The sequence below is a fragment of the Bactrocera tryoni genome, chromosome 3 (genome assembly GCF_016617805.1).
Source record: "Bactrocera tryoni isolate S06 chromosome 3, CSIRO_BtryS06_freeze2, whole genome shotgun sequence".
NCBI classification, from domain to species: domain Eukaryota; kingdom Metazoa; phylum Arthropoda; class Insecta; order Diptera; family Tephritidae; genus Bactrocera; species Bactrocera tryoni.
The window spans coordinates 9,369,486-9,395,770 of NC_052501.1; the positions used below are offsets into that span (position 1 = coordinate 9,369,486).

Consider the following 26,285-nt stretch of genomic DNA (forward strand, 5'->3'; position numbering starts at 1 on the left):
AATGTCTAGAGCAAGGTACCTGAGGGAAATAATGGATCATCTCTAGTGCATTGGCAAGACTGCGCTCTAAGCATCTGTGGTTCCCACGGTATGATACACTGGAGGAGGTATCGACAGGGAAGTCGAAAAGTCTGTTAAAATTCGCCTCAAGCGCAGGCGTCCTAAACGATGGCTACTCTTCTTGAACTAAGCAACTGAACTCCATCTGGTATCGCAAAGGACCAAAACTGGTCTATGTGTGGCTAATTGGCCTACTAGATTAACCTAACCTGACCTAACCTTTATCACAACTATGTATGGCTCCATCTATCCAACGGATTTCTTGATATAAGGAACTAAATCGTTTATGAATTATTCGCGTTAATTCTGAACGAAGTAATCAATTAATCTCAGCAAATCTCAGCTCCGAGAAGGTCAATTGATATTATAGAAAGTCGACTAATAACATAGCATTCGAACAAAAGATCAAGCAATCGAGAAACGGTCGAAAATCCACAACTTCTAATTTGTGCAGCAAAAAAATCTTGAATGCAAAGCAGCTGAAGCATTTGCCAAAATGATGTTGGTGTTAATATTTCTAAAGGAAAGTAAAACGAAATTGTCAAAACAGTGAGAAGTTGATTTGGCATTTGTAAAGATCATGTTCGGATGTCCCTCAGTTAGGTTCATAGTTTTGTTTGAAATCTTAAGTTCTGACAGAAATTTAATATTAACTGTTTGTCAAGACTTCTGCGGTACTTCGACTAGTACACAACAAAGCGGCAAGACGGATCACCAGCCCATATAACTGAACTTTAATTAAAAATAAAGACATTGTAGGGACCGAACCTCCTATGAGTAATAAAAATTGTTTAATAGTAAAGAATGCCACCTGATCAAAATTGACACGGGCTAACAAAAAGAAATTAAACTTGCAAGTATTTTTTATAATAATAATTATAATTGTCTTCTAAATAGGTTCCTGAGACAAACAATTTTAAATATACTTGTAAGTCTCTGCTGAATGGCTTTCAGTGCCTTCAGTTTTTTTTTAGGTTTTGGCACTTTTTCGAACGTTTTTCGCTAGATTTTCAAATAGTTTCAACGTAACACTCATAAATCCATATCTCGTCACAAGTAATGATGTATTTGATGAATATACCTGTAGGGTCCGCAGCTTCTCTTTTGCAACCTCTACTCGATTTGGCGTTTGAAAAAGATTTAAGTCTTTTGGAATAAGTGTAATATTGTCCCGATTTATATACGAATCATTAACTAAACTGTGCTCAGTCGATATATAAGAGATGTTGATATCCTCTGCTATCTCTTTCAGAACACAAAAATCTCCGCCGGCGACAACAGTCGGGTTTCACCATTCACACGACAGTCGGGTCTACTTAGCCCGGTACACACCCGGATTGTTTATACGGCCAAGGACGGTCAACTCAATGACGATTTCAAGCAATATTTCTTCGTTGTTATCGCTGTTAACAGGCATGTATGGACGATTCCCGCGAGACACATTTTCGATGATTTCACAACCTTTACTGAATACTTTCTTTATTTGTGGGACTTTATAGCAAAATCAGGCGTTTTCTCTCTGGTTTATTTTGCTATCTTTTTACGCCAATTTGCTTTAATCTCATTTCCATAAAGAATAGAACTATTTCTCCAGCAGTTTTATCAAATTTTTCTTACTCCTTTTGAAAGGCAAACAATATTGATAAAAAGTTAAATTCTCTCATAAAATGCCATTAGTTGTTCTACGTAAACATTTACATTTTGTATAACTATTTATTTGAATTATATGGAACTGCGCTATGAAATAACATCAGCTTCAATGAGGAGCTCATGAAATTGCGGTATTCTTCGGCCAATGACTAAACTTATTCCAGCACAAGTTTTCTACTCTTGTCCAGGCTTTGTTTTGCAATCACTGTAAGAGAAAGTAACTAGACTCGAAAGTGCTGGGTTCTTAGAACATCCTGAATTCCTATAATTTAATTTTTCTGAAAGGAAACGTTGTTTTTCTTAACGAATTTTCAGATATTGTGTTCAAACTTTGAATTGCTAAAAAATTTAAACCGACTCTGAAAAATATGCCGAAACTCTGAGTATAATTCTGAGTAAATAAAAATTTTCAAAGGAAAGATCTAAATATGATCAGTATATGATCTCTTAAGGAAACAGCATAGAGAGGTTTGAGAAAAAGGGAGACGTCCCCAAAAGATTTCGTGATGAAATATGCTTTTATATCAGCTGTAACTTACAGAACCACCTCTAAAAACCGTATTCTACAACTGCACTGTATCAAAATTTTTAATGACGAGCTTTTCCCAATTTTAGTGCTCGAAATACCTAAACACACACAGGAGAACATAAACATCATAGCACAGTAATTTATTTCACTTACACAGCCAAACAATTATATTGTATTTCTAAGTAAATAAATATGTGTGAATGTATTTCGTTAATTAGGAAAACCGGCGAAAACGAGTGCCGAGCTTCAGTGTGTTGGTGGATATGTTTACACGCCGCATAGTTTTGTTTCCGAATTGACTTTTCAGTCATTCGATTTTCCACGAGCTATGCTTTCTCTAGGTATTCTGCCGTGTTTATATTTGAATTATTTCGCGTGAACATGCATGCCACCGCCAGTAGTCGTCAATGTGGCACGGACGCGATCATTTCGTTGCAAACGACTGCCGTTGAGGTGCAGTGCTTAATTCCAATTTTTTCGGGGGTGTGTAAACAAATGAAAATTAGAAAATATTTTGGAAATTATAGAATAGTATTATAATTAAAAATTTTTTAAAATTTTGTAAAACACATATATATATTTACAAATATTTATATAAAAAAGAAAATGAAAATAAATAAAAATAAAGTAATTTTTGAGGGCGAAAGACAATCAACACTGCAGTAATCTAAAAATAAATAAAAAAATGTGGCTGGTGACACTTTTCATTACAGTAATTTACATATTTACAAAACTAAAGCAAAACAAAAAAGGAAAAATACTACGAAGAGCACATCGCGTGCTTCAGTTTTTATATATTTTTTGAGTGATTACCTTTTATTTGAATTTCTTCTTTATGCTATTTTGAACATTTTATGCGAAACAGTGACACATGCGTAGGTGACACATAAAAATGACACTCATAGCACATGAGAACAAGAACAAAAAAATAAAAATTATAAGAATTGTGTAAATAAAAAAATAATCGAAAATGGAAAAGAAAGAAAGAAAAAATATCAACAAAAACAACTAAAAAGTAGAAATGGTTAAAATGCGAAAATAAATTCGAAAACTTAAATAATGAAATTAAAATGAAAAAAATAAAATAAATTATATTCAAACAATTAAAACACAATTAAAAAAATTATAATTAAAAAACTTAATAATATTCAATTAATTATTAACTGAAACCAAAATGAAGCGAACAATTCAAAATAGATTAGAGCAAGTAACTTACAGCTGCATGCATACATACATTCTCTGCCACAAAAATTGCTTAAATGACACCTAACAGACACTTCGGTCATCGAATGAATTCTTTAGAGCGACAGCAACAAAATTTTATGGTTGAACAAACTATTTAATTAGAATTTAAGTGTCTTATTATTTATCTAACCCGGCATTTCTATCTAATTCACAGCTGAATAAAGTGTCAAAGGCAAGATGAAAGTGCCCTTTTCGAAAGCCACACTGTGGAAATATGTGTTCCTAGTGATAAATTGTTTAATAACTGTGAGTATTGAAGCTTTATAAAAAAAACAAGAAAAACGGAAAAAATCTTAACTTCGGCTACACTGAAGCTATAATATTCTGCAGTTGCATTTCTTATACATAGTATAAGAGGGTTTAAAAACGGCGCACTTTGCCTAGCTAGCCTCGAGCGCACAAGCTCTCAAAGACTGTATCTCCGAAGCTATTACTTGGATCAACTTGAAAATTTAGGACAATATTTTAGAGGAGTTGTAGAATTTAATAAGACACTAAAAAAAATATATTTTTTGAAAACCGTAAATCCATGTATCCCCTTAAATATCTTTTACTAAATTTTGATTCGATCTGGAATTCTTAGGAGATTGAACCGTTGTCTTGGGCAATCATCAATAACAAATTAACAAATTTCGTGGAAATACCTTTCCAAATAAAAAGTTTTCCATAGTACCTTTTGATTTGAATCGACCACTTTACATGACAGCTGTATGCTATAGGTGTGCGATATTAGTGGTTCCGACAAATCAGCAGCTTCTTGATGAGAAAAGGACGTGTGCAAACTGTTAGGTCAATAATTCAAAATCTGAGGGACTAGTTCACGCATGTACAGATGAGCAGATGAACGGATGGTTAGGGTTAGACAGACGAATATGACTAAAACAATTCATCTTATCACTCTGAACATTTACATATACATGTATGTATATATGTACTTTATACTTTATAGGGATTCGGACGTAACATTTTGGGTGTTATAATAATGGCAAACTTAAAACAGAGTTTGTTTGGAAAGTAATAGGACTCGAGTCGATTTAAAAAAAAATATTGAACCAATCGTTACTTTCAAACTTTCAAAATAGACTCCTGCTGCTTGGATCCCCTCTGTCGTTTTAAAATGCTTGCCTTTCAACTTTTGATCTCGGGATCATACTCAAAGATCCATGAATCGTCACCCGTAATTACGTTATTCAAAAATTGGGGTTCACTTTCATACATATTCAAATTTTCTTAAACACTTCCACTTGCCGCAATTTCTGGTCGTCAGTAAGCACTTTTGGAATGCGCATGTTCAATGTCATGAACCACAGCTTTTGATAAATTTAACATCTGGGCAATTAAACGAATACTTAATCAACGGTCTGAGTTCCAAAACTTTGCGCACACGAGTCACGTTGTAGGTGTTTGTCGAAGTCCCATGTCTCCCAGCACGGTCTTCATCAACGACCTCTTTCCGGGCCTCCAAAAAGGCCTGGTGCCACCAGCTGCACAGCACTTCTTGCTAAATCAACATCCGGATAAGCCTGCTTGATCATATCAAACGTCTCTGTCGCATATTTACCGAGTTTCACACAGAATTTAATCGCGTACCTCTGATCTCATAAATGATTCCCACTTTTTCTCATTTTCTACTGGACCGATTTAGGGCGTCTTCTTTTTAGACTTGCCTACAAGGTGCATTCCAAAGTAAACAGGTAAACTTTGTGAATCTAGCGCCCCCTGGTAGCGCCATCTATATTTGTATAATGAAAAAAGTATATTGTTTCAATTACTCATAATGCCTTTTACGTATTTTCGAAACAATTATTTTCTTATTCTATATTCACAATATTCGGATCTGCGTAAGCACATTTAATCTTCCAAAGGTAGATCATTCAACCTCATAAAAATGTCACGCGTTCAGACATTTATTAGAACGAGGTGGAGCCCCAAATACGACGATAAACAAAAACGAGAATATAAAAAAGTTGGAATCGCTTGAAAAATCGAAATAAATATGTACTGCAAAAGTTTGTGTAGCGTACACTACGCGATCGTATTTCAAATTATTTTCTTATTGCAGCTGCTTGCGTAGAATATTTACAGATACATATATATATGTGTAGTATATGAATATATTTCTAGACCTGTGTAAACAAAGATACATACATACACAACTGTATTTCGTTAGTTGTGAATTAAATTAACACAAATATCTGATTTTGGTATTGAGTGTCTAACTAAAAACTTGTTGGTTGTTTTGATAAAAGTAAGCAATCGTTTAACTGATTAGTAATAATGGTTTCCAGACTGGCTTGGCGCTAATTTCAGGTATATTTCGGCAGGTTAGTCGCTTTAAAGTTGAAACTTTCTCAAAATTATCAGAGGTCACTTTCACGTTGTTAAATCTGAGAATGATAGAGCCAAGATTGTCCGAATTGTCAAAATTTCAAATTAATTGTAAGAAGCATTGTCCTTCCTACGTTGATGACGTCACGAACCAGTATATATTTCTGTCAAGTGCACCCCAAAAAAGGCAATGGGATAGACTTTCGTAATCTGTACTTCAATCATACTTAGTAAAACTTTTATGATCTTTATAAGGGGAGAGAGGGGGGATATATACCGAAGTCAGCCATTCTGGGTACCAAACCACAATAATTATGAATTATTCCAAGCTCAATTCACATATCTCTCTTATTGTTGGGGTAAAGTTAAAGAAACGATTAAACTTCGTTTATTCATTGATCGGGGACAGGTGTCGCTAAGAACTTGGCTCACTAATTTTCTAACGCTTTTTACTCCATATAAATCACTTACATTATATTTTTCGAAGAAGTTTTAGAGAAGCAGAAAATTACAAAATTTATTTAATATCAGGCCTTCGACGTGTTACTCATCTCTTGCGGCGTCGTTTCGCTAGGCGGTGCCGGCTCTTTAGCCGGTGCCTATACTGCAGCCTCTATTGGTTTTCTAGCAATGTTCATCGCCTTTATGGGCGCCATGGCGTCGGTGCGACAATCATTGATGCTGTCTTGGGCGGTGAGTGAGTGGTCAGGCAGAGACCACTAAGTGATTTAATTTATTAAAAGATTTCCAATAATATTTAAACAAAAATTTTTGTTAATTTCGCAGTACATAGTCATGACAGTGCTGTGCATAGTTTTGGAAACGATTTGTATGATCGCATTTGGTATACTCAAGGATGACTTCTATTTAATGGCAGTCAAGCGTGTGCAAGGCATTTGGGATGAGCGTCCAGAGACCCAAGAGGAAATGGATGAAATTCAAGAACAGGTGACGGCGTCAAATACTCTTGTAATAACGTCTTTAAGATTCTTTAAATCGATTTTATTTCTTTATAGCACCATTGCTGCGGTCGCGACAGTCCACAAGATTATTTGCCCGACAAACAGCATACTCTGCCTGCGAGTTGTTGTCGCTGGGGCGATTGCACGGATGATAAGAATATTTTCGCCAGAGGCTGTGTTGATGCGGCGACGAGTTTTTTCAACCAACAAAGTGACAATCTTGTTTTGATCATTGTTGGTCTGATAGCTGTTCAGGTAAAGTGCGAATTGTCTAAGTACATAACTTCATAAAACTTGTTTAGACAATTTGAAATATTTTCTGGTAAAAATTTGTGTACAAACAAAAACTTGCAGTTAGAACAAGTTTTTTTAATTATCTCAAAATATGAAATAAAATGAAAGAGCCAGTAGCTTAAGCAAATTCTAAATCATATTCTATTTTTAAACAAAATTTTAAATTAATATTTTTTGTTTTTTTAGGTTTTTGGGGTGATTGCTGCCTATTACTTTACTCGTAGCATGGTTAATCTGAAGCAGAAACGTGAACAAATCATCATAAATGAGTAAAACTGAATTATGTTTGGCTACAATATGAGACATAAAGTGGAGAAAGTTGTGGATAAAAATATTCCTTTTTATAATAATATGCAAATCTAAACTGAACAACTTTTTAAGGAATTAAGTATTTAAATTGAAAAAATATATTTAAAAAAGTCAAATTGTTACAGAAAAAAATAAAATAATATATTTTTTTATTTAAAATTGATGATGCGAAAAGTGAAAAGTTTTTTTGCAGTGCGACACTGTATACCCTCTCATTGAAACCAGTAGCCTTTGAGCTCTTTTTTACGGATAGGTTTAAGAAATTTAGTCAACATCCACTAATGCATTGGCTGCCAAGCAATTTTGACACAATTCTTCACCGGATGCCAGGCGCGGTTTTGACAAATCCATAACTATCCTCATAGTTTCGATCATAAAACCTGCAAAAATCCTCATTTTTCTTCTTTATTGGCTTTGACACTGCTTACGCGGTTATAGCCAAGTTACAACAGCACGCCAGTTGTTCTTCGTATTCGCTGTTTGGCGCAAATTTTAGATTCTAAGTGTAGCAAGGTAATTCTCCACGTGGCGGGCTCGCGCCGAATACTTTCAGAGCTGGAGTGTTTTCGTCCATTCGGACGGCATGAATTAGCCAGCGTAGCCGCTGTCGTTTAATTCGCTGAACTATGTCAATGTCGTCGTATATCTCATACAGTTCATCGTTCCATTGAATGCGATATTCGCCGTGGCCAATGCGCAAAGGACCATAAATCTTCCGCAGAACCTACATATGTCTCGAAAACTCGTAACGTCAACTTTTCAGATGTTGTCATCTTCCATGACTTTACACCATATGGCAGGACAGGGATGATGAGTGACTTGTAGAATTTGGTCTTTGCTCGTCGAGAGAGGACTTTACTACTCAATTGTCTACTCAGTCCCAAGTAGCACCTGTTGGTAAGAGTTATTCTGCTTCGGATTTCGAGGTTGACATTGTGGTTGCTGTTAATACTGGTTCCAAGATAGACGAAATTATCTACGATTTCGAATGTATAACTGCCAACAGTGACGAGGAAGCCAAGTCGTGAACGCGACGACTGTTTGTTTAAATACAGGCGATATTTTGTCTTGCCCTCGTTTACTACCAGACTCATTTGCTTTGCTTCGTTATCCAGTCTGGAGAAAGCAGAACTAACGGCGCGGATGTTGATTATTAAAATTGAAGAATTCTTACGATTGAGGGTCGCTTTGTCTAAAAAATCGTTTGCTATCGAGCTGCTCGAATATGTCCTTTCCGTTACTTATGAAGCTATTGGTATTGCTCAACCTCATTTTACACAGCCTTATTTGTTTTGCGGGTATACCAAATTCAGATATCGTGGCATAAATACAGCGTCCTGATAAAAGCAGCTTTGAAATCGACGAAGAGGTGGTGTGTGTTGTTACTCTTTTCACGAATCTTTTCCAAGATTTAGCGCTTATGCCTTATATGCGATGTTGAGAAGGCTTATCCCACGGTAGTTGGTGCAGATTGAGGGGTTTTATTTTTTTGTGTATTGGGCAGAGCACACTTAAAAACCACTCGTCGGGTATGCTTTCGTCCGACCATATTCTACAAAGACGCTTATTCATCATGAAATAATTGCTATTCGAATTTCTTCATGGTCGGGCAATGGAACGTCCGCTTCATTGTCATCGATTGGGGAATCAGGTTCACCCGAAGTGTTCCCTCCATAATTTCAGTATGCTCTAAGCATCAGTCACTAGTTCACCTCTGTTGGTTCTACAGTAGTTTGATCCGGTCTTGAAACCTTCTGTTAGTCACCACATCTTTTCGTAGAATTTTCGAGCTTACCCCTGTCGGTCAGCTTATCAAGCTTTTCTCTTTTTTGTTTTCAAATGCGTCTCGCTTTCTTCTTCAAGTCTTGGTATCTTGACTAGTTCATAAAAACATTAAATTTTTCAAGCGAATGGCACCATTGCAATCTTATCAGTTATTTCATTCACGGAACGCCTTTGTGGCCTGGAAGCAAGTACATATGCAGCAACTTTCCGGTAGCCACTATATGTACTGCCTCCTTGTTTCTAAGGACATCCTCTGACACGATGCGATGTGAGATTATTGCTTTAATCGCCGCTTGGTTCTCAACGTATACATTGATATTATTATGTGCGAGGTTAGCTATCTCAGCTACTTTTCTGACTACAGAGACTTCTGCGTGGAAGAAACTGCAGTATTCCGGCAGCTTGAAGGATCATCTGAGATCTAGTTGCGTGCAATAGATCCCAATGCTCCCTTTTCGTCTGTAAGTTATTAATTCCGCTGGTGGATCGCGTGCCCTTGTTACATTCACGCTCTTTTAGCGTTGAAACCCTGTGTGGTCTATCCTTCGAAATTTCACCCTAACAAAAAATCAAATTCCATAGGTTTAAGAAACCAAGGCTATAAGCAAAAGCTAGTCCATACAACTCTTTCTGGATTTTTGTCTTTCGACGCTTTATTCAGTTTTCAGCATTCTCGAAAGCGAAAAAGTCACCTTAAAGATTTGAAAAGCTTAATGTGGCGTTAGAGCTTTTACTGTTTAATTAGACAAAGTCTTGAAAATGCATTAATAACTCCAAACATATGTACATATGTGTACTCCCACATAGAACTTTTGCAAACGCAGAGCTTTTCATTCATCTTCTTATCGCAACTTAAAAAAACAGCATGTTGCTCAACAATGTTGCCAGCAACATTTACACTTCGTGCACACACAAGCTGGCCACAGCGCGACCGTTGTTGCGGCACGAACGATTGATTACGAAAAGCGCACAACGAGAGCGATCAAGCGCGGCGTCGGCGATGTACAAATCCCAACGAAGACACACACCCACACATACGCACACAGGCAGCCGGTAGCCGACACGCAGCTAGCGCGCAAAATACGATTACAGGTTTGAAAAATTCGATTTTTTGGCATTTCGAAAATTGACTGCGATCGAGACGGTTGGCCACTGGGCTTGTGCTTGTGCTTCGTGTTTATTGTTGTGCAACTGGTTTGCTAATAAAATTGTGAATTTTTAATATTTGGCTTTTGCGTTGTTCAATTTCGGTGCGAGTTCTGCTTAAACGTTTTCTACGACTTTCTTCAGTGCTGTACGTATTCTTTTTGTTTGGTGTTGTTGTTTTATTGCGTTATTTGCATACGCAACGAGTTTAAATTATAACGGTTACTGCAAATAACTGCACCAACGAATTGGTGAAAGCAGTTGCATCACTAAAATATTGAATTAAAATTTTGTTTTTTTTTTGTTTTTTGATTTTCGCGTTTAGATAAGTGAATAGAGCAAAGAGATTCTTCAAAATGGGCTGCACATCCGGCGTAATGAAATGCCTGCTGAATATAATGAACGTGCTGATGGCGGTAAGTTCGATATGCAATGATTGCAAATACTATGCAGCAACAACAACTATAACAAAGTGATTTTTTGGTTGTTGAAATTTTTTTGGAAACGAGACAAGCTATTCGCTTTTACTAGAAACAACAACAAAAATAAATTGTCGATTGACATGAAAAGTCCGTTGCATGCTGTTTTTGTTGTTATAGGTACACATTTTGCTGTTCACCGAACAATTGCTTGCACAAATAAATGGCGATGAATAATACTTGCATGCACACACACACACATGTGTGTCACTTGGCAAGCAAAAAGATTGAAATAAAATAAAATAAAATAAAACAAAAATAGAAATGAAATAAAATAAAAAATGTAAAAGTAAAAATGCATAAATTTATTTGTGAGCATAAAAAAAATAAAAAAGGATTAAAAATACAAAAACAGCAAGAAAAATATAAAAAACACAGAAACACTAAAAGGAAACAAGAGAAGATAAAAAAATGCAAGAGACAAGCAAAAACGTTAAAGTTGGGTGCAACCAAGCTTTTATACCCTTCATAGGTGCTTTTTTTATAGCTTAAAAGGCTTTTACCCTGATATTGATTGGAAAGTTTGTATGCCAGCTATATGCTACATTGATCTGATCTGAATAATATCTTCGGATATTGTAGCGTTGCTTTGGAAAATAGTCTAAGCCTGGTTTTGTAACGATATCTTGTCATATAAAAGAGTTTTTCATATAAAGACTTAGTTTTGGTCGAAGAGTTTATATGACAGCTATAAGTAATTGTGATCCGATCTGTATAATTTCTTCAGAGAATATTTTGTTGTCATTAAAAATAATCCAAGCTGAATTTCATAGCGATATCTCATCAAATAAAGAAGTTTTCGTACAAGGAGTCCATTATGATCGCTCAGTTTGTGTGGCAGCTATGAGTAATTGTGGTTCGATCTGAACAATTTCTTTGGAGAATATGCCTTTGTTTTTAAGAAAAATCCATGCAAAATTTCCTGACGATATCTCAACAAATAAAAAAGTTTTCCATATAAGGACTCCATTTGATACATCAGTTTGTATCGCGGCTATAAGTAACTGTGGTCCGATCTGAACAATTTCTATAGATAATATGCCAGTGTCTTTGACAATAATTTATTCCAAAATTCGTGGCGAAATCTCAACAAAAAAACAAGTTTTTCATACAAGAACTTCATTACGATTACTCAGTTTGTATGGCAGCACTATGCAATAGTCGTCCGATATCGGCGGTTCCAACAAATGAGCAGCTTCTTGCAAAATTTCAGATCTATATCTCAAAACAGATAGACTCGCTCGCGTATACACAAGCTGTCTGACATGATTAAATCAACTTAACTCGTAACGTCGGCCTCCCACGATTCCTTCTGGGTGTAACAAATTTCGTTGCAAATTCAATATACCCAGTGCAAGGTATAGTAAAAATATAAAAACAAAAAAAAATAAATAAAAACAAAAAACGAAAGAAAAATAAAAACACAACAGCAAAAAATATGCAAAAGCGGAGAAAAAACTTAGAAAACCAACAAAAGTCACAGAAAATCTTTAAAATAAAAATAAATTTTTTTTCTTGCAATAAAAAAGTCTTTAAGCATCTAATAAAACAATGAAGAAATCGTTGTCATCTGCCGCTGAGAATGCAGTCACCTTTTTTTACGTTTTGTGTAAAGTAATATTTTCAAAATGATATCATCGATCGGCCGCTAAAATGTTAATTTCTCGATTCAAAGCAGCTGCGTCAATAAGCGTTTTTCTTGCCTTCGGCGTTTTTGTTGTTTTCTTGTTTCAGTGAACTCACATGCCGCATGCCTAATAAAATACAGTTTGCACGTAAATTTTCATATGTGCGTGTGTGTATATGCACAGTTAATACAAATATGGCGAGTATTTATGTCCGAGCATATAAACACCTAAACACTATTGGTGAATAAGTCACGTCAATGGCTTGTATTGCCTACCGTTTGAGCTTGCGCTTAGCACCAGCTTAACTGCGAGTTCACTTTGGCTAAGCGTGTGATATTGTTTGTTGTTGTGGCGATATTTTGGTGCGACAATTCTCGATGCGCACAAAGCCACTCGTTCATATATACGTACATACGTACATACATACAAGTAAACATTATTAAATGGCGAATGTGTGCGTAAGGCAAATATGTAAACATGCCAACATGTTGGCATGTATGTACGTATGTATGTGTGTTTGTGTGCGCACAGGTATTTACTTGTTTAAAACTCGAAATTTATGTGTGCCACCAAGCCGCCTCGCCCGCCGGTACCGTAAACAGCGCTGAATGAAACGCGTAGCGTTGCCAAGTCACGTAAAATTTGTAGTGTGGCACTACACACATATACATATGTACATACATATGTATGTGTTCAATTGTTGTTTCTTATTTTGTTGCGGGGAATCCACATTGCATTCAGATTGTTTATGGTTTTTGTTGCTTAATTCTATACATTGCAGGGTGGTTTGAAAGCTGAGCGCAATTATAATATTTTATTGCATTTTTTATTGTAATTTTCTAAATGAAATAAATAATATTTGTAATTGCTTTATTTGTTAATTTAGTGTTGAATATTTTCATTATTTCTTATACAAAAAATTGTTTTTTCATTATTATTATTGCAGTTAAACTGCTTTATGTATAGTTATAAATTCTATTAACAGCAACGAAACTACGCTCGCTGATATACATATATCTACCATAAACATAGTGAAAACTTAACCGTTTAAACTCTTTTGTTTTGGCTTATTACATTTAATAGTCGGCTGGTTTGAACCAATAAAAAATTACAGTGTTGCCACCTATTTTGAATTTAAAATTTTGGTACGTAGATAAGTTAAATAAGCACTATGAAGAACTTAAATAAAGCTTTGTGAGAAAATTTTTTGCAATAGGGTTGCCACCTGTTGAAAATTTAATTCATAAAAATTTTTAAATAATAAATAAAATAAAAAAATTGCTTTGTTTTCACCAATTTTGAATTTTAAATTTTGAAATGCTTGTAGATAAATTAAATAAACACTATGTAGTGTTGGGAGATTTAAGAAAGCTTTGTGAGGAAATTTTTTGTATTGGGATTGCCACCTGTTGAAAATTTTAATTCACAAAAATTTGTACGTATAATGAACCACTTAATAGTCGGAAGGTTTGAAAGAACCAAGTAAGTTTTTACAGTGTTGCCACCTATTAAAAAAATAAATTAAATTAAATTAAATATTTGTATGAGTAAAAGAAACTATCATGAAATGAATATCAAGCTACAGCAATTTACTTTTTAAAACAAGTTTGCGTTGAAACTAATTTTGGTAAGGGTTGCCACAGTTAAAATTTTGTATTGAATTTAAAAGATAAGGTAAATGAAATTTTCCAATTTGGACAACAAACCAAAAATATTGTATGAAAATTTATTTATGTCGGAAGACATCGTTTTGAATAGAGTTACCCCATGTTTCAAACATATTTTCATAAAGTCAAAAAATGAAATATTCTAATATAATTTTTTTCTTAATGAAGTTAAAGCTTGTCTCACAACAACTAGAAAAGTTTGCAAAATTTTTAATTTTGTTTTTTATTTCATACTTTTATACAAAAAATAATATTTTAATAAATTAACATAAAAGAAAATTATATAAATAATAATTGTAATAAATAATATTCAGTAAAATGGCTTCAATTTAATTTAGTTAAATTATTATTTTTTTTTTTACTAATTGTACTTCATTTCAAAATTGTTTTTCTTAATTTTTTATAATTAATTTATTATAAATTAATTAAATTTTTATTTAATTTTATTTTTATTGACACTAAAGAGATCAAATTTTGCATTTTAATTTTATTTCTCAATATCAAACCAGTTTTTGTACCACCCTTTACATGTGCATTCAATTATTTTACACAATTAGTTAGCCGCTGCGAATTATTTCAGCAAAAGCTCAATGCCATTGCTAAGCAATTCATGCCAAATTAGATCATTCAATTGTACATTACACTCATATACAGCATACACATACACATATGTATACACATTAAATACACATGTACACTTATATAACTAAATGATTTTTCAATAAATTTTTCTTATTTTTCCTACGCCCCAACTCTCTTCTCGCAGATCTTCGGCTTGCTGTTGATCGCTTTGGGCGCACTGAGCTTCAACACCGCACCCAAAGTCTACGTCTATTATCTATTTATCGTGGGTGGCATTAATTTCATTGCTGCAATGTTGGGTTGCTGCGGCATTTGCCAGGAGGATGTTTGTCTCACGACCACGGTGCGTATGAGTAACCTGAACACAGCGTTAATGGCGAATTGCCCACACACGCGCACTTTTATAACCAATTTATGGCGTTTTAATTGCAAATTTTATTGATTTTTATTTAAATTGTTGTTGTTTTTGTTTATTTTTGTCACCCTTTTTAGTATGCCATTGTCATTGCGCTCTCTTTGGCCTCCCAAATTGTTGGCAAAATCTACGCTTCCGATTCGACGGCAATCAAGCAATTCGCCACCAAGGATGTGGAAAAGACGTGGTTGGAGGAGATCAAAATGCCAGGAGCTATGAATAATACACAACAAACGGTGAGTATGCGCGGGAAATATTAATTATAATATTAAAAATTTGTTGGAAGGAAAAACACCAAGTACAACTCATGTATGACTCTACTAGTATAATAAATATTATTTCAAAATTCCAATAAGTTTGGACAAGTATGGAATTCTATGAACTCTATCAAAATTTTGCAATTTTTTTTAATATATAATAATATTTTATTTAGTAAAAGTTGAAATTTTCACTTAAGTATTAATTATTAAAAACAGAATAGAAATTCTTAAACCAAAAATTACTAAATAAATTTTTGTTTCACCACAAAAACTGATAAGACAATGATAAAAAAAGAACAAAAACAAATTTAAAATTCCTATTGGTTGTCCAAAACGCTGATAACATAGTGTAAACAAAAAATTAAAGCCATTCTCACAACGAATTATGGTATCTGGAGACTTGAAAAATTTTCTGTTATAAAAGTTTTGAGAAGATAAGACAGAGTTTTTGTGGACAATTAATACAAGCCTGTGATATTTCTAGGGTTTTAAAAGGAACCGCGCTGCATAGTGGATTTTTCGTAAGTTGCCTATTATATTTCGCGATTTGGCAACACTAGTGTTGTAATCTAGCAACTCACAACTTTATCATAAAGCTTGCAAGTTTTGATGGTATATAGTACATACCCAGAACGTTTTGACGTAAGAGCGCTATTTATGTTCTTTACAGTAACTTAAAATATTCGCCTTGGTAAAAAATTGAATTAAATTGCGATGAGCTTAATTCAATTTTTTTGCGATGAAGCTCCATGAAGGACCAGTGTTTATCGATGGTATGCTGAATTCAATCGAGTTCGTAGATCACTCCAAGACGAATTTCATGAATGTCGTCCAAAATTGTTGTTGTTGTTGCGTTCCGGAAATTATTGATGCGCAAATTAAGATTGCCAGATCAGCATGTGACCTATCGTCAGATTGAGACAATTATAGTCATTAGTGAGCCTAGCATACATTTAACGTTGCATGAATCCGTCAGATCCTATACAATTTGTCGATCGCTCAAAAAAGGCTTCCGCCCATTGGTCAAAAGAAAAGAGAAATGTTATAAAAATATGATAACGGTGTTACGAAATATGTCTATGACAACGTGACAGGTGATGAATCATAGATTTATGCGTGCGCCGAAAGTAAAGAGCAGACGACTGTGTGGGTGTTTCAAGATGAGCCGAATCGAACAAAATCTGTTCACGTACAAGAAGCACTTCCAATGCAATCACACCACTAGAACAATGCAGAATAGAAAATGATGTATAGTACAAAACCATTTATATCCTAGTAGTTTCTCAAGAAATCAAGAAAACTAATCGCCGAAGACGGATCACACTTCACCACGACAATGCGAGCTGTTACAGATCAACTGAAACATTTGCATTTTTGAGCACTTAAAACATTAGTGTGATAAGCTATAATCCGTATAGTCCTGACTTGGTACCAAATGACTTCTTTTTACTCCAGTTTGTAAAAAATAAATTCACAAGTCAACGTTTTTTGAAACTTAAAGAGGCGGTTGATACGTTTTGAACATAGGTTTTGGAGATACCTCAATCAGCGTGACAAAAGTGCTTCGAAAATTGGTTCAAAAGCATGCAAAAGTGTATAGATCTTAATGGAGAATATTTTAAAAATAATAATAATTATTTTTGATAATTAAAGTTGTTTCTGTCCTCGAATCCCGAAATATAAAAGGCAATCTACATATGCTACTAATGAAGCCTACATTTGAAGCAAAACATTTTTTTTTTGCTGGTTTTGGCTTGAAAGTCGAAGAATGTCTTTGATAGCCAAGAAAGTTTTAAGATGATGAACTGGCAGCAACGATGAAGCCTAATATCCACGACGCGAAGGTAATGCTCTATATTTGATGGCATTGGAAGCGCGTGCTGAATTCTGAGCTTCTAAAACCGAATTAAACCATTAATGGAAAACCCTATTGATGAAAATACATCAAGATGAAGCGATAGATTGCCGAAACATGCCAGTGACTTGCAACTAGATACAAGGCAATAATTTTCCACGATGGCATTGCTCGGCCTCATGTTGCAAGACCGGTTAAAAACTATTTGTCAGACCTCGGCTGTGACTTTTTGCTTCAAACATCTTTTAGCCAAGCTTAGCCAGCCAAGACCTTGCTCCTTTTGAATATTATTTTTTCTAATCGATTCAGAACGCACTCACTGTACATACATACATATCAGAACAAGATATAGAAAATTGGCTTGATTCATGCTCGGTCGCTACAGTTCTTTTGGGATGGAATTAATAAATTATCAGAGAAATTGGAAAATCTTGTGGTTTCCGTTTTAGGGTACTTTGAATACAACTTAACGTGCGAAATTAAAAAAAACCACACGAATATATTTATGGACCTTCTACATGAATCATATTTCATAACAACAGGCATCTGTCTTGATGCTTGTGTTTTTTCTATATTGTAGAGTGCTGATATTACAGGCAGGCAGAGTAAATTATATTTTAAGCAGTTGTCACAAGCAAAGCAATGACAAAATATATGTACATGCACACATATACATATACTATGACTCATTGCTTGATAAAAATTATTTTGTTTAAGTGATAAGAGGGTGTAATTTTAAATATTTTGTTTTAAAAGAACAAAGCAACAGCTCAGCGGCCATATATCGCTTATATGTATATATGTATGACCTTCAAGCTTTCGATCACACACATATATACATATATAAGCTATGAATAAAATTCCATTAATGAAATAATTACTTTGAAGAACAACAACAATTACATAAGCGATTATCTTCTTTACAGTATCACTGCTGCGGCAAAGTCGGCCCCAACGATTACTACTCTATTGGACGTGCCGCTTACCCCGCCAGTTGCTATCCCAAAATGATCGTAAATCAAACTGCGCTGTGGGATGTCGGTTGTGTGCAGGCGGCCGAAGATGAATTCCTCAGCATTTTCAATTACTCGTCGAGCGGTGAATGGGGAAATCTGATAGTCACGGTAATTAACACACATGCACACAAACACATATACAAATATGACTTGCGAGCATACATACATACATAAGCAATTATAACAATACCGGTACATGTGTAATAGTTATTATTATACCTGTAGATATGTATGTAAGCTGGCGGCTCATTTACACCTTGTGGGACCTGATCATATTTTTTTAGAATCTTTTTTCGCTTTACACTTACACATGCATATATAAGATATTTATTAACAACTCTTTTTTCTTCATATCTATTTGCATTTGATCATCGTGTGTAGGGTGTGATGCTGCTGTTCGCTATTTATCTGGTCATACGCTTCCGCAGCAAGCAGCGTCGGTACGATTACTAAGCGTCTGGGCGTGTGTGTAACATACAATTTCTATGTTTACTAAAATCTAATTGAAGCAGAAATATATTTTGGCACCCAAGATTTGCGCTACACATTGGCGATGTGTGTGTTATTACAAAAACAAAAGAAACAACTGAGCTTTAAATCTCATAATTTTGTATAATTTTTATATTTGTTGTATTTGTAGAAGGCATTTAGAATTTTTTTTTCGCCTATTGCAATGTATTTATTTTCTCATAACTGTATATCAATGTACGAGTGTATGTGTACTTTTTCATTGTAAAAATTGTAATAAATAAAAAAAAATAAATCTGTTGTTGAATACTAAACTTAAAATAACGGGTTTTCTTTGAAAGCGAATACATTTAGGTATGTAAGTACAGTTGTGCGCAAAAAATTGGAATTCATTTTTAAAACTCGTCAATATTTTGAAGTAGTAAAGTATTTTGCAAAAATTTTTACTTTCAAAATTTTGTCATATCCACTAATCTTTAATATTGGGTAGTCGAAAAAGTCTTTTCGTATTTCGTATCAAACTTCAACTTATTTTTTTATATTTATACTAATAAATAAATAAACAAATATGTGCCATTTTGGTCGACCAGTTTTTCCAAAACGGAAGCGAACGAACCATTGTTGTGCTACACGAACTGATACAGCATCGTCTCCGTAAACTTCACAAATTTTATTGGTGATTTGCGTGGCATTCTTCCCTTTTTTATAAAAAAAAATGTTATTGGTTAAATAAAGCTTAAAATCTCACCGTTCCAACACTATATGGTATGACACAATGTGATTGGTAGCGCTGGAGATATACGACTGCAACGACGTTTATTGACAAAACACGAAAAGACTTTTTCGACTACGTAATATTATTGAAATTGGAAGTATTACAAATATATAATCGTTCTTGATTAAAAATGCATTCAAGCTTAGCTGAACGCCGACATTTTAACGTCTGATCAAACTTGACCCGGACAGGTCCACTTAAGCCCTGAGCAGAAAAGCCAAACAGATAATGTTTTCCTAGTTTGTAAACAACATTTTTTATGTTTGTGTGAAGTTTGATCCCCATACGTCAATTAGTGTGTATTTTGACTTGTATAAGATGCGAAAGGTTTGCTTGGCAATTTTTACCTCGAAAAAAAATCAACAACGAGTTTGTTTGAAATTTTGTGTTTCCAATAAAATCACGCCGGCGGAATCGTTGAAAATGTTGCGGGACTGTTTTGAGAAGGTTATTTTATCACTAATGCAAAAATTTTAGCGGCTCAAAGCATTCTTGAAGTTTTCGAAAACTAACCTCTTACGAGTTGTCCAACGACCTCTTTTAATGACGATAAAATCGAAAAAAATTAAAGAAACAGTGCTTAAAACTATTCGTCTTGGCATCAGATATACATACATATCTTTCTGATGGGGATCTCATTATCTCTTATGGATCGACTCAACACATTTTGGTTAATGTTTCGGGTATACTAGTTTCGAGTTTAAAAACATGACGTCGGAACTATCCAATTATCTAGCGTATGCCAGTTAAAAAATTAGTCCAAACCGAAACACTGACGTTAAAGTCATTAGAGTTGATGCTCAAATTGTATTTTATAAACTTTAATAGCTAACAATACACTGCAAAAATAAACTCAAAATTTTTAATAAAGGAAATATCGTTAAGCCATTATCTAGCAGTATTGATATCTTGCATACAATTGTTTGAAAAACAAGAAAAAATTTTAACTTTTCTTGCATCCTTTTATTAACAATTACAAAAAAATCCGCAAAAGCAATTGAATCCGATTGTTGTGTTTGTATGGCTGCCATATGCTATAATGATTCGACAGCGGCGGTTCCGACAAATGGGCAGCCTATTGGGGAGAAAGAGACTTGCGCAAAATTTCAGAACTTCAATCTAAAAACTGAGATACTAGTTCGTGTATATACAGTCAGACGGATATGAATAAATCGAATCAGCTCGTCATGATCATCATTTAAATTTTATATGATCTCCAACGTTTCCTTCAGGGTGTTACAAACTTCGTGGCAAACTTAATAAGTTCAGGATATAAATATGTACGTAGTTTCATTTAATTATTCGTAAGAATGTTGCCTGTTTTCAAAAAAGTAATGTGAGTTTATTCACGAAAGATACATACAGTTTATAAGTGTTTCCGAGCTAAGAGAGACCTTTCAACTCTATCTTAATATGAATTAATGCCATTTAAATGAACTAGAATTCTCAGAGAACACGATATATAGAAATTTACGTCTAGCACTCTATTTGTCATACTATCTACGAGTAATAAAAAGGAAAGAAGCAATCGTGAACGAGACATCTTAAAAACTGACATGTACGGATTCTAGAATCACCAAACAGATATTTGAAACAAGAAAAAAACACTCTTCAAAACTCCATATCTTCAATGCTGTTTCGAAAAATTTCTTTAAGGTAGTAGTCTGGTAACTTATGCCTATTTTCATGACTTCTTTGACGGGTGGTTTTCTTATAGGAAAATAAAAATGAATTATCTGGAATATTTAGAGTGTTTTTATTTCCATATTGAAAATATAAAAAAATTTATTTGAAAAAATGTAATAATTTATTACAATTATTATTGTCACTCGAAGTTGGAGCCTCAAAAAAAATGCATGTGAGTGGTGCGGGTGATTTTGGCTCTTGATCCGCAAATCAAATATTCTTGATTATTCTTAATACATAGACATGTCATTCTGGTCGGAACTACTGAAGTTAAATTTCAAGGGTAAATAACAAAATGGCGGACTTTGAAAAAAAGTCTTTTTATTTTAGCAAAGAAAGGGTTGTAAAATAAAAAGTTAGGGGTGAAAAAATAGTTAGTACCGACGAGAACTATAAATGTGTAGAACAGGCTGTTAAAATTTGAAAGCAATCGGTTCAGTAGAAAAAAAGTTAGGACCCAGGCCGACCAGAAAAATAATGTTTTGAAAAAAATGCGTTTAAAGTTTAACAACTCCGAGAGAGATGACTCCGAGGCGCTCTAGGAAACTCGTTATAACTCCTGAAATATTTCGAATTTCTGTCTGAAATTTTCGAAGTACATTTTCAAGATATTGTACTTTCAATTTAAGTAAAAAAAAATTTCGATTTTTTGAACCCAAGTTACCAGACTACTACCTCAAAAAATTATAAAACAATAATAACGATAAAATATTGCTAAAATTACTTATTGAGCGCTATTGGAAGGAAATAATTGTATACTATCATATGTGCACTATTCCTATTCTTAGAATTCGTGTATACTATAGAAGTTTATACATATGTGCATACGAGTATAAATCTTAAACGGTTAATATAAGTAAGTTGCTTGCACGATATATGGCAAATTTTAAAACATAAACTCAATTACATATGTAACTTCTGCTAGGAGTAAGCCTAAAGTTTAATCCAATAAATATTTCATAAGTAAGTCGTGTTTTTTTGCTACCTAACTGCCCAAGAACCTTGCAACTCGATTACATTTCTTTTAAAATTCCCCAATTTTCTTAAGCAGCACCCAAAGGTAATATTGAAAAGTTTAGGAGGGGAATCCAAACTTTTCTCTTGCTTTGATTTTATTTTATCTGTGCATGATTGGATTACGTGTGATTCCAAGAATCCTTCAAGGTTTATACAAAATAGGTTTTTGTACTTTACGCGGTTTTAAAACAAGTTGTGTAAAGTGCAAAAAATACACCTATGGTACACCTATGTGCAAATTAATAACAGCATTTGCCAAACTTGGGTGTCTATAAAACACTTTTAGGAAACGGAAGGTAAATATTTCAAGCTTCGAATGAGTAATTGTTTATGCAATATTTGTCTACACAATACGTGCTATTTAAGAATAAACTCACATTATATAATTCTTAATGTTAGAAAATAATACTATACAATTTTGTTTTTTGTTTGTTTTTGCTACACCTACACTAATACTCGTATTACGCCAACAATTCACTAGCTTCTACTTGTATAAAAATTCAAGGTATTCGAATCATTTCGATATTTTTTTTTGTATTTTATAAAAATACTGCGACATCGCTTCAGCGATGACACATTTCGCCAGTCCACGTCATAATTCCAGAACATGTATTTGACATAATTTCTTTGTTGTTGCTATTATTATTATTCTAATATGAGAGTAAATATACGTCATAGTTAATCATCGGACTCACTCTGAGAATCATGAGCATTTCATCAAGCTATCTTTAGATTCAATAATTACTCATTTCTTAATTACAAAGCTTGATCACTCTACTTAAGTATGTAAATGTTTTTGTAAGTAAATAAATGTATGTTTTATGTTTTGTTGTCCTCTGTTGTTAAACATAATACTACTAACATGCTGTGTCAATTCTGGAAATCTTAAATGCGTTGTTAATTTTTTCTTAACCAAAAAAGTCATTACTTACATCAGAATTAAATGTAATTGTACGGTATTAACCGAAGTAAGTAATGATGTTATTTACGAATGATGGAGTCATGATAGGTTCACTGAAAATGAGCTGACTGTAGATATCTATGTTTAAGTGTACCTTACAAAAACTGCATATTATTTGAGTTCTATTAAAAAATAACAGACCTCAAGTTTGCTTATAATATTTCTAAGTTAACAAGGTAATAGAGTTACAGGGAAATAACTAATTACTCGATAATGCAATTAGTTTCTTTGCCCATTAGGAAACATTTAAATATTTTCAAAAACTTCAAACAAAAAAAGTAAATTGAACAATCTTCTTTGATGTTCATTTTGGAAATGTCTTTCAATTTCTCATTGGTTCGTAAGCTCCTTGGATTCGAATCATATTGAGAGAATACAAGGGGTGTCCAGAAAAAAAACCGATCTCTATATTTGAATCGTTACCTAATAAAAATTTGCAACTTTAAACAGATGCATTCGACCTCTATCAAATGCACCTAACTTTATTAAAATCGACAGAGAGAGAGAGAGAGAGGATCTTATATAAAAATTGTTTGTCCAACTTGAAAAATATTCGCTGAAACATAAGAATTGATGAAACAAGTTTATGGTAATGATTGTATGAGTCGTACTCCATCTTGAGGATTTCACTGACGACAAATTCCAGATCGTCAAGAAGTTAGTAATCGAGTTGAATTGTTGGAAAAGGTTCGTGAATTTATTGGTTTCGCATTTACTAAGTTTACATTTGGGTAAAAGAAAAGTACGCATTTTTTCGCGAAAATTAAATTAGAACCAACAAAGTGAACAAATATCTGTTGAAAAAGAGGAAGATGAAAATCAACAAAAAAGGAGCATTTTACGATGATATCTCAGAATAATATAATAGATCAAATAATACTTACGATTTTACAGATTATAATTACGGCAAATATTATATATTGTATATTATTTATACTTATTGTGCAAGGCCTATTAAAATAAATACTATAAGCATTTGTGAAGACAGAAAAGATACTTGCTATGATGAGATCATCCAAATCGATAAAGCTACATTATATATTTATAACATACTTATATATAATATATATTATATTTTCATTAGCTCACCGGGATGAATGTGTAGTACAGTATAATATGAGAAATAAAATGGTAAGGCTTTGTTGATAATTTTAAAGTTCTTAACTTTTCTTCAAAATCTTTGTCGTCCCCTCTAAGTAATCCTCTTGACCCCAATACAACAACCCGAAATGTCAACGTACTGTCTAATCCTCGAAACAGTTGTTAAAGTCAATTCCCGGAATAGTCTTCAATGCGCGTAGCGATCCACATTTAATGTCCTCAATTGACTTAAAATGATTTCTCCTGAGTGGTCGTTTGACTTTGCTGAACAGCCAGATTCCGATCTTTCGGTTTATATGGCAGCTATATGCTATAGTGAGCCGATCTGAACAATTTCCTTCGATATTACATTATTTCTATAAAAAATAACTCATACCAAATTTCGTGAAAATATATCGTCTAATGAGGAAGTTTCTTATGCAAGCATTTACTCCGATCATTCTGTTTGTGTGGCAGCTATATGTTATAGTGGTCCGATATCGGTCAGTTCCGAAAAATGAGCAGCTTCTTGAAGAAAAAATGGCATCAGCAAAATTTCAAAACGATATCTTAAAAACTGATGGGCTAGTTCGTGTATATAGAGATGGACAGACGGACAGATACTGATCATTTATATATGCATATACTCTATAGGGTCTCCAACGGTTCCTTGTGGGTGTTACAAACTTCGTGGCAAACTTAATATACCCTGTTCAGGGTATAAAAATGCAACAGTGAAGGGTATTATAGCTTACGAGCAGAAGGTAGTTAAGGGGTCAGTAGGGTAATCTTTTCTCAAAATTTTTTTTTTTCATTTTCTGTTCCCTTATACCCTTAGAATTAATGTAGAAACCCACTTTGCCATTGGAAGGTTTCGAAAAAGGCCTAAAAATAATAATACCGCTCGACGTTCGGAGCGCTCGGAGTGCACAACTCAAACTTTAAACGCGTTTTTCTCAAAACACAATTTTTTAAAAGTTTTATTGTATAATAAAAATTTCCATGAAAAAAATGTCAAAAAAGCGGGCCAGATTACCCTACTGACCCCTTAACGTGCTTTCTTGCTGTAGTTTGCTTTTACTTTATTGATGTCATGAAGTCTAATTAAAACTGAAAGTTCAAGAAGTAGTAAACTGATATTCAAAAAAGTGCTTTTTAAGTTACCGGCAAAAAAGCTTTTTAAAAGCTTTTCACCAACAATGCTGAGTTCATTTAGAAACGATATTTGTTTGAACGTACATACACATCAGAGAACGTTTATCATAGACAGAGAACGTTTATCACGTTCTCTGCAAGCTTTTATGCTACCATCGAGTTTATTGAACAAATCAAACAACAAATTAGAACAAAAAAAATATTATTTGTGTAGAAATCTATTTTTCATAATTCCACATCAAATGATATACAATTAAAAAATAAACTAAATATGCTTGAACTTATTTGTACAAATATTGAAAAACATTATTTTCTTTCAGAAAACATGGCAACCATTTCCTTTTATTATAATTTAACAGAAATGCTATACCACAACTATTCGTTTTTTATATTTTTTATTAAATTAAAATAAATTATTTTGTAAATATTCACAAAATATTAAAAACTATTTTTACATACATTTTTGTTTACATTTTGATTTCAGCTTGTTAAGGTGAAAGGAATGTCGAAGTACGTCAACTGAAATGTCAAAGTGACATAAGAAATATCCTTTTCGAAGTAATTTGACTATGGACAAGTGAATACGGGGAATTCCTGCCGTCTGTCAAGTAATGCTTCTCCGGTGTAAGTAATAGAGAGAAACGCCCGCATGAGTGAGAGAGCGCGCTACAAGGCTTTGAATGCGCATGTCTGACTTTTATAAGGATAACCATTGCACTAAGCGTAGTAAATTGCTGCATGCTAGAGCAGAGATGAACATCTATCAAATCTAATGCTGCGTATGTAAATCTTCTACTATGTATGTACATACATACATAAGTACTTATAATGAGTGTCGATTATGCCAAGTTGCGGGAGAGTTAATAATTTAGTAAGATGCTCTTGCATTAGGGTGCGACATAATTTGATGTTAATATGAATTAATTGAAATAA

The 26,285-nt window shown here is 33.8% G+C and overlaps 2 protein-coding genes across 2 annotated transcripts; both read left to right on the top strand.

Annotated features, from left to right (window-relative positions):
* Positions 1-2,641: 2,641 nt before the first annotated feature.
* LOC120771296 (23 kDa integral membrane protein-like) lies at positions 2,642-7,499 on the top strand. Its single transcript, XM_040099231.1, has 6 exons — positions 2,642-2,722; positions 3,639-3,730; positions 6,344-6,505; positions 6,599-6,760; positions 6,829-7,029; positions 7,255-7,499. Exons 2-6 carry the CDS (start codon positions 3,662-3,664, stop codon positions 7,339-7,341), a joined length of 681 nt encoding a protein of 226 aa, XP_039955165.1. The 5' UTR covers positions 2,642-2,722; positions 3,639-3,661; the 3' UTR covers positions 7,342-7,499.
* A 2,770-nt stretch (positions 7,500-10,269) lies between these two features.
* Positions 10,270-18,955, top strand: LOC120771297 (23 kDa integral membrane protein-like). The gene is made up of 6 exons (XM_040099232.1): positions 10,270-10,456; positions 10,634-10,724; positions 14,849-15,007; positions 15,157-15,315; positions 18,121-18,318; positions 18,592-18,955. Exons 2-6 carry the CDS (start codon positions 10,665-10,667, stop codon positions 18,661-18,663), a joined length of 648 nt encoding a protein of 215 aa, XP_039955166.1. The 5' UTR covers positions 10,270-10,456; positions 10,634-10,664; the 3' UTR covers positions 18,664-18,955.
* The last annotated feature ends 7,330 nt before the right edge of the window (positions 18,956-26,285 follow it).